Raw genomic sequence first — 9133 nt, 5'->3', positions numbered from 1 at the left:
TATAGCATTTGTCCCTTTGTGACTGAGATACCTCACTCAGCATAATGTCCTCCAGGGTCACCCATTTTGAATACTATTGCATGAGTTCCTTGTTTTTCAATACCCTGTGTCTTTATTGAAGATTGCCAGGAAGCAAATCACAAAGAGAATTCAATGCAAATGAAGCCAAGCTCTTTCTATTGAAAACCTTCTGCTTGACTCAGGAGGGAGGGGTGAGCAAATACAATGCAAGAATCCTGTAAACACTTAAGGATTGTGTAGGCGCCTCAGGGTGAATTTCAGCTTGTACCTCACCTCCCCCACTTCCTGAAATAGCATTCCGTTTAACACAAATATTTCGTAGGAAATTTGGCTCCCCACACGGAGTCAGTCCATCTTCTCAAGATTCTTCATCTTATTGCTGAGCTTCTGTTTTACAAAGAGTGATATCTCTGGTTCTGTATCCCCTTTCAATCATGTTTCAATTTCTGGCCGTTTCCTACTGATAAACCACACCAATAATTTAAAAATTATCTCCACTAAAACTTTAATTACTTATGATATTAGTGATACTTTCCTGTAATTTCTGCATTCTTATAGATCATTTGTATTTATAATAGGCACAAATATCTGTCTTTTCCAATTGGTTGACCAGGTAATTTTCTTCCAAATTTCTTAGAATTACAGATCAAGTACTTCCAATGTGGAATGCATTTGTTGAAGTATTTCAACTGATATTTCATTAATTTGTAGAGTTTTCTTTTTCACCAGTGCCTTTAATGCATCTTTAGACTTTTTCAAGAACAAGAACCATTGATTCTTTACCTCATGTTACTTCTTAAAAATAATTTGATAGTGATCAATTCTTTTTTTGTACAGTGACTCTGTGTGTCCCTTCAATCATGGTTTTTTGTTTGTTTTTTTTTAAAAAAAATGTATTACTTTTTGTGCATGTACCATCAAATCAGATCAGACTGATACAGGAGGAAATTGTCCCTCCTTCTCCGGCAGAGCATCTGGTGGATTCGAACCATGTACCTTTGGGATTGCAGTACAGCTTCTTGCCAGTAGGCCACCAGAGCTCCCCTTTCAATCATGTTTTGATGTTTTGTATCACTAAATAATTTGTTCATTGAATCCTGATTCTTGTGTGTGATTCCATCTGGTAAAATCCCTGTGTGTAGTCCCATTTATGTTCCAACTTTTTATTATTATTATTAATTTGAATGTGTTCCAACTTTTGCATTATCATTACTCATAATTATCAAAGCATCTTGACTGCATCTCTGATCATTGTCAGACTGTAGAACTTGGTCAAAGTTTTCAAATTCCTCAATTTTTACCATTAGTGAAATCAGTGAAACCCCATTGTTCTACTGAGACATTTGAAGGGCTCTTTAGTGAGAATTGATAGAAACTGTTCCTTAGGATAAGCTTTTGCTACTTAGAATCGTGAAAAGAATAGTATTCTGGTCTGGTTAAAGCCTTTGCCACCAAGAGGGCCCAACAGCTCAGTGATTAAGGAAGTGCTTGGCTACTGACCAAAATGATGATGGTTTGGACCCAGATAAGTGGTTCTCTAAGAGAAAGACCTGAATATATGCCAATAAAAATTATAGCCTAGTATAAGTTATGTTTACTGCATTGAAGTCTATGAGGGAGAAAATAGTTTAAAAGTATTATATTTTAGGGCATTACGTTTATCATAGGAGTATGGAATGAGGGTTGCAGAGCGGATTATATTGGGGGTGGGGGTGGGGGTGGGGGTGGGGGGTGTGCAGGGGGGATTGTATACCAATGAAGGAGTTTTCCTTTTGCTTTTCAAGGAGAGAAGCGAACTGGGTGGTGGGGGAGACGGGGAAGAAAAGTGCAACAATGAATGAATGAAATTCCGAAATCTCTGTAGATGTTCATTGAAATAAAAAAAAAATATAGCCTAGGCAGTTATAGTTAAGTTCTCTCTGTCTGTATTGACATTAGTCAGTAGAGACACAATAGTAAACACAATAGTGTTTGCTTTACCATATCGCGGTGCCACATCAAAGCAGGAATTAGAGAAAGTCACCAACTGCTTCTTACATCTGATGGCCTCTTCTTTTGTGATCTGTTTTGTTCTGTCTCATGGGTCATATTAGGACTACAGAGCCCTCTCCTGCTTCTCCCAGAATGGCTACTGAGAGAATCCAATAGCAGGAAGCCGAAGTTGCGCTTTTTCTCTCTGTGAAACTACGCTACCCTCATTTTCCTAGGAAGAGTTATCTGACACCCCAGCCCGCTTCCATATCTTGAAGGAAGCATCTGTATGCATCTCCTTCCCCAGTTCCCCCGTCAGAAAGCATAAAATCCCCCTCTAACTCTTAATGGGAGCTGGTCTTCTGCTTGGGAGCAGCCTGGCAGTTTCCCGTCAATAAACTATCTTTCTTTACCTGCACTGGGTTCTGTTCTTCCTCAGAAACCTTACAGATCGTTCTAACTGCTTGTTGGACTTTTGCATGGGAGATCTCCAAGAGTTGCACCAGCTCGGTGGGTTGGTCAGTCAACATCCAACGCGGAGAAATAAAATGACTCACTAAAGGAGTGAGCCAAGAAGTGATTTGATAAGGAACTTGGTAATACATAGATCTCCTGTCTCTTTCCTATACTAACTCATATACCAAGAATTTCACTAATTCTAGGAACCTTTTCTTTTTTTAATTTTATTACTTTTTGTGCATGTACCGTCAAATCAGATCTGACTGGTACAGGAGGAAATTGTCCCTCCTTCTCCGTCAGAGCATCTGGTGGATTTGAACCGTGTACCTTTGGGATTGCAGTACAGCTTCTTGCCACTAGGCCACCAGAGCTCAAAGTTAGATCCAATTTCTTTACCTGGCTGAAATTTGGCACCAGTGGCCATTATCACTTTTGCCCATTAGACATCATTCCCATTTTCATATTCATTTCCTTTGGCACTTTGGAAAAGTTCCCGAATGCAGTACCCAAAGGAAAAGGGAACTAATGGATTCTGTGTCATTCAAACTTCCAAGCCAACACCCTCAAGGTGCTGCACCCACCCACAAGCCTCTTGGAAAACTAGAGCTCAAGAGAAGAGACCTATTCCATTCTGTTAGTTCTGAAGAGCCGCCGTTCTCTACGAGAAGACTCCAGAGTGTGTGGACAGCCAGGGCTTTTCCTCTCGGTGGGTAAGTAGGACCTACTTTAATATTTTTTGATAAGAAAAGTTTTACTGTGAGCTTGGGTCTAGAAAATATTTTTTCCTTTTACAATATTCCCAGAGACCTCGTTGTAAGAGCTGTTATTTTATTTCTTAAAAGTTGCTCTCTGATCCTATATCACTTCTAATCTGTGAAACAGATGAGGGAAAGAACAGATTAGAAGTGATATATGATTGAGTATTATGGTTAGCACAGGAATCCAGAATTAAGGTTGCATAGAGAAGTGTACTCGGGGTGGGGGTGGGGGGGAAGAGACGTGGGAATTGTATACTAATGAAAGAATTTTTTTTCTTTTTCTCTTCGGAGGGGGGAACGAGCTGGTGGGGAGGGATGGGCACGGAGAAAAGTGCGGAAATGAATGAATGGAAATCCAAAACCTCTACAAATGTCTATTAAAATTATTAATAATAATAATAAAGGTTGCTCTCTGATCCTCCCCCCCTTTTTTTCATCCTTCCACTTCTGCCTGAGTAGGGGTGTGTGTGTGTGTGTGTGTGTGTGTGTGTGTGTGTGTGAGACATCATGATAGAATGGAATATACTGAAATGCTTTAATATCATCCTTCTGCATTTACCACCACCACCACCAGTTCTGTCATGTCAATCTTCATCCATACCATCATCATCATCCACTTTTACCATCATCTTAGCAAGGAAGCGGCCACTCTTAATAACATACAAAGTACAAGAGATAAAATGCTATGTCTTCACTTCCAAGGAGCAGTCAGCTGTTCTTCTGGAAACAATTTGTTCACTGATCTGGCATCTCGTGATACATTCAGTTCTGCACCAGTACAGTGATGGAGAAGATGGTGAGTTGAAAATTAGTGGATAAAGGTGAATCAAACTGATAAAACTCCAAGAAGAGCTGACCAAGCTGAGAACATAAATAGTTTGTAGTTTAAAATGGGGGCGTGGGGGGACGCAACAAAAGGCATCAGGTAGTTGAGCAAGTTCTCGCAGTGAATTAGTATCCTTTTCATAGGCTAAGGTGCGATGGTGGCATGGTGCGCTTTATGTTTGACTGCCAACCAAGAGCTCAGTAATTCAAACATGCCAATTGCTGCACAGAAGAAAGATGGGCAGATTCTTCTCATAAAGACTTATAGCCTTGGAAACGCAAAGTATAATAGGTGGGAGTATTAAAACTTGCTCAGCTCCCTCCACAACCAACACTTTCAGCAGCGGCAGTCAGGAAATCCAAAAGACGAATTGTATTGGGAAAATCTGCTGTCAGGGACCTCTCTGGAGTACTGAAAAGCAATGATGTCAGTCTAGAGACTAAGGTGCACCTAATCCAGGCTATGGTCTTTACAATTGTTACGCTTCAGAGAGCTGGACAATGATTAAAGATGACAAAAGATGAATCGATGCCTTTGAGTTGTGGTGCTAGAGAAGAGTCTTGAACATACCATGGGCTGCGGGTGAAACCAAATTTCTCCTTGGAAGTTAGGATTTTGAAGCTCTGTCTCACATACTTTGGGCATGTGGCCAGGAGAGACCAGTCCTTGCAGAAGGACGTCATGCTCAGAAGGATTGGAGTACAGCACAGGAGAGGAAGACCCTAGAGGAAATGGATCGATACAGTAACTGGGGCAATAGAGGTTGTTGTGTTGGAATTAGTGAAATTGGCTCAGGACAGGGCAGGCCTCAGAGTTACATAGGGCTGCTATAGGACACAGGCGACTTGACGGCAAATAACAACAGCTCTAAACAAACACTTGAGCACATTAAACGCTAGGTTCACTTGTCTTCACTGCATGTTGGTTTCACAGTATGCCCTTATTTAAATACATTATTAGGAGACACCAGTTCTTGGTGATACACAGAGGTAAAGAATAAAAGTAATCCCTCAGAAATACAGATGGACATAGTGACTGCAGCAACGACCTCACACACGGCAGCAATTGTGATGATGGCACAGGAATAGGCAGGGCTTTGTCCTCTTGTACAAGGGAGTAAGCCGGAGCTGACTTGACAAAGCTTAGCATGCCACTGGGCATTTGTGAGCTTTCAAAGGTATGATATTTACAAAGCACTTTAATAAAATGCTTGGCGTATAGTAAAAATTGCACAAATGCATTTAGGAAATGTGAAAAGAAGGGATAGAAGTCTCTTTATGAAAAGTTTATTTACAGCCAAGGTTTTAATAGATAATATTCAGTTAATTAGTTCAGTTGTTGTTGTTGTTGTTATGTGCAGTTGAGTCACTTATGCCTTATAGCGATCCTAAACCCTGCTCTATTCTTTGCCAATCTTATTGTCTCTAATACGCCTATCCCCATTACCCCAGTGACTGAATCAATCCATCTCATAGAGCGTCTTTCTCTCATGTGCTGTCTCTCCACCCTCCCAAGCATGATGTCCCTCTCCAAGGACTGATCTCGCCTTGCAACATGTCCAAAGTATGTAAGAATATTTCAGAATCCTTGCCTCCAAGGAGCAGCCTAGATTCACCCTCTCCGGGATGAACTTGTTTGTTTTCCCATCAGTCCATGGTATATTCAATACTCTTCTCCAGCACCACAGCTCAAAGGCATCAGGACTGTGAGAAATTAGATATTCCTTTGAAGTAGCCCTTCTCAGAGCACTGTTTTTTTATTGTAAGGTCTTCTTCTAACTCTTTCCAATTGTGATCACTACTGAGGAAGGGATCAGTCCTCAACATGCAAAGCTGTGGTAATAAATAGTCACTATCACTACCACGACTATCATCACCATCAGCTCCATCACCACAATTAGTATCTCTGTCATTTCATTCAGGTACCATCACCCCCACCAACATCAGGACCACCATTACTGTTATCAGAAACACCATCACCACCACTGCCATTACTGGTAGCACCATCATCACCGTTGCCGTCATTCCCTTCATCATCACCGTCTTTAACAGAACCACTGTTACCATCATCTGTATATTCATCGCCACCACCATCGTCACCAACTTCCCATCACCACCACAATCACCATTTTCTCCATCTCCATTTCTACCAACACCACAATCACCACCACTACTATCCCTGCTCTGTTCTCTATCACCACTACATCTATCCTTATCCGCACCACCGCCTTCATCACCACCACTTCCATTATTATTATTCTGTACAGTCTTTGCAATTACGTGCTATGCATCAGAGAGTTGGACAGTGACTAGGGATGATAGAAAGAGAATTGATGCCTTTGAGCTGTGGTGCTGGAGAAGAGTGTTGAATATACCATGGAGTGCTAGGAGAATGAGCAGGTTTGTCCTGGAGAGGGTGAAGCTGGAATGCTCCTTGGAGTCAAGGATTCTGAAGCTTCATCTGACATACTTTGGGCATGTTGCAAGGAGGGACTGGTCCTTGGACAGGGACATCATGTTTGGGAGCATGGAGGGATGGCACAGGAGAGGAAGACCCTCGATGAGATGGATCGATTCTGTGAGTGGAGCGGTGGGAATTAGTGTGTTTGAGATGGCTAGGTTGGCACAGGATAGAACGGCATTTAGAGCTCTTGTACATAGGGTTGCTATGAGTCGCAAGCGACTCGATGACACGTAACAACAATAACAACAATATATCGTCACGACTAAGACCATTGTCACCACTGCTATTACTATCACTTTTTTTCTTTTCACCACCAACACCACTGCCACCATCAACACCGTCATAAATGACTGTTATTCTCAGATTGTTGTTGTTGTAGTTGTAGTTGTTAATGATGTGTACTGTCATATTGGAACTGACACGTAGCTGATCCTCCAACAGGTTTTCAGAGGCAGTAAATCACACAAGAGGAGATTGTACATCCCACATTAAATATCACTAATATAATCACCACTATCAATACCATTATCTTTCCATGTACTTATCACATTTACCATTATTTAATTTTTGCTATTTGCCAGAGAGGAGTTAAATGGTAGGGAAGATCCTCTCAATGCATTATCACGATGACTGTGATCTATTAAATACAGGATCTTTCTTAGCCACATTCTGCAGATGAGAAAATTGAGGCTTGCCTCAAGATTACTAAGTAATATTAGCTTTGGGATTCTGATTCAGGTGTAGTGAATGCTATCTAAGTGTTTTATAGAAAGTCGGTAACTGGATAAGGTTTTAAAAGAGAATTTCCCAGACTCAAAAGAATTCAAAACTTCAATGTCAGAGTAGATTTAATCTATCAAGATATGAATATGGAGAAGGGATGAAGCTACTAAAAAAAGCCACTTCTGTTTGCCATTTCCATTTTCTTTCTTAAAAGTATCTATGAGGGCAGTTGTACATAGGGTCGCTATGAGTCGCAAGCAACTCGACAGCACGTAACAATAACAACAACATTACTATTACTATTTTATTATTACGAAGGAAATGCTTAAAATTGATCATTAAAATAGGCGAAGAGGAAACATTTTCAAATCGCTCATACCATTCCCTGTCATCATTTACAATTCTTTTAAATACGACATTGTATAGTTTACTAGGTAGCTGGCGTCGAATTCCAATGGTGTGACAGAACTGCTTTCTGTGCTATATTGCATTGTTGTAAAAATGTAAGAAACGTAGTCTTGCAACTTCAACATTTTACACATGGACAACTCAGGACGCCAATTTCTATGTTACTTTAAAAGCTTCCTGTAACATAATTCATGTTTATGGCAATGGTTTCTTTTGTTCCACATACTTATTTTTCCTTGTTCTGCATCTTTAGTAAATTATTATATTCACAAATAACATTACAGCAGCCAAAAAGAAATGTAATGTAGTCTTAGGGTAATTATGTACTCTTGGGATAATAATGCTGCAAAGTAACGCAAACATTAACACCTCCGCTGTTTGCTGCAGGGGAGGTCTGAAATCTACAGGAACCATAACTTACATGCACACCGTTAAAGGCTACCTTTCTTCCCACTTAGATTTTGTGAAACGATTGTCCTTAGCTTTTTAGATGCCTCTTCCGCATCTGTGTTTTATCACTAATGAAGGCTTTTATCACTTTTTGAGTGGTTCAGCAAATCTACAGAGTGTGCTATCTTTGCTAATGTGCACAAAACCTTGTATCCTAAATTCAATTTCCTGTTGAAATTACATTACAACAGGTGGTATATTTTAAAATTATACCCATGGGGAAAATATTTATTACACTGTTTTTACAGTTTATTTGAAAGGTTGATTTATACTGAGGATATAAAGAGACCATTTGCCATCAAGTTAGCACTGGCTCATGGCGCCCCCACGTGTGCCATTGTAGAATTGCACGCTGTAGGCTGATGATCTTGGCTGGCATCTGTGAAGACAGCTCCACCTCAGGCAGGTACAGGTGGGCCTGAGGGCTCCTGCCATGCACCAGCACCAAAGACACAACTGAGCTAATCCTCACATCCAGGGCTCCATCCTACCGCTCTGCCACCGACCTCAGCTGGGGCCAGAAAAGGGTGTCCTGCTCCGTGTTATTTGTATGCTTGATGGTCTTGATAGTCCATGTTAGAGGTACAATACCTACCTGTCAGTTCCTTATATTGGGGATTGATTTGCATGTTCTTGTGGCTTTGTAGTAAGAAACTGTACTGTGATCCCAAAGGCACAAGGTTCGGATACACCAGATGCTTCGTGGGAGATGCTTCTGTGCAATTAACTGCCTCTGAAACCCCACTGAAAAATCAGCTAGGGGTAATTTTCCTGACTCAACAGTAACTATTACTTTATAGATGGGTGTTTATAAGCTTGCTTGTTTTTTGTTTGCTCTTCACTTGTCTGTCAGTCCACTTACTGAAATAATGTGTGGGTTCCAACTCTATGGTACACAACAATATATAAATATAACACATAAATATCATGTATTTGTTGTTGTTGTCGTTATGTGCCATCGAGTCACTTGCGACTCATAGCGACCCTATGTACAACAGCCCTAAACCCTGCTCTGTCCTGTGCCAATCTCACTGTCTCTGATACACCCATCCCA

General features: G+C 40.8%; 1 protein-coding gene across 1 annotated transcript in view; it reads left to right on the top strand.

Annotated features, from left to right (window-relative positions):
- Positions 1-5859: 5859 nt before the first annotated feature.
- LOC102875725 (EGF-like module-containing mucin-like hormone receptor-like 4-like) overlaps positions 5860-9133 on the top strand; it is a 174336-nt gene continuing 171062 nt past the window's right edge. The window contains exons 1-2 of the mRNA XM_006896409.1: positions 5860-5872; positions 5957-6106. Of these exons, the coding sequence (XP_006896471.1) occupies positions 5860-5872; positions 5957-6106 (163 nt within the window). The remainder of the gene's footprint in view (positions 5873-5956; positions 6107-9133) is intronic.

The sequence above is a fragment of the Elephantulus edwardii genome, unplaced genomic scaffold, assembly GCF_000299155.1.
Source record: "Elephantulus edwardii isolate Elephantulus edwardi_28Jun2011 unplaced genomic scaffold, EleEdw1.0 scaffold00185, whole genome shotgun sequence".
Classification (NCBI taxonomy): domain Eukaryota; kingdom Metazoa; phylum Chordata; class Mammalia; order Macroscelidea; family Macroscelididae; genus Elephantulus; species Elephantulus edwardii.
This window is presented reverse-complemented; position numbering and strand designations above follow the sequence as displayed.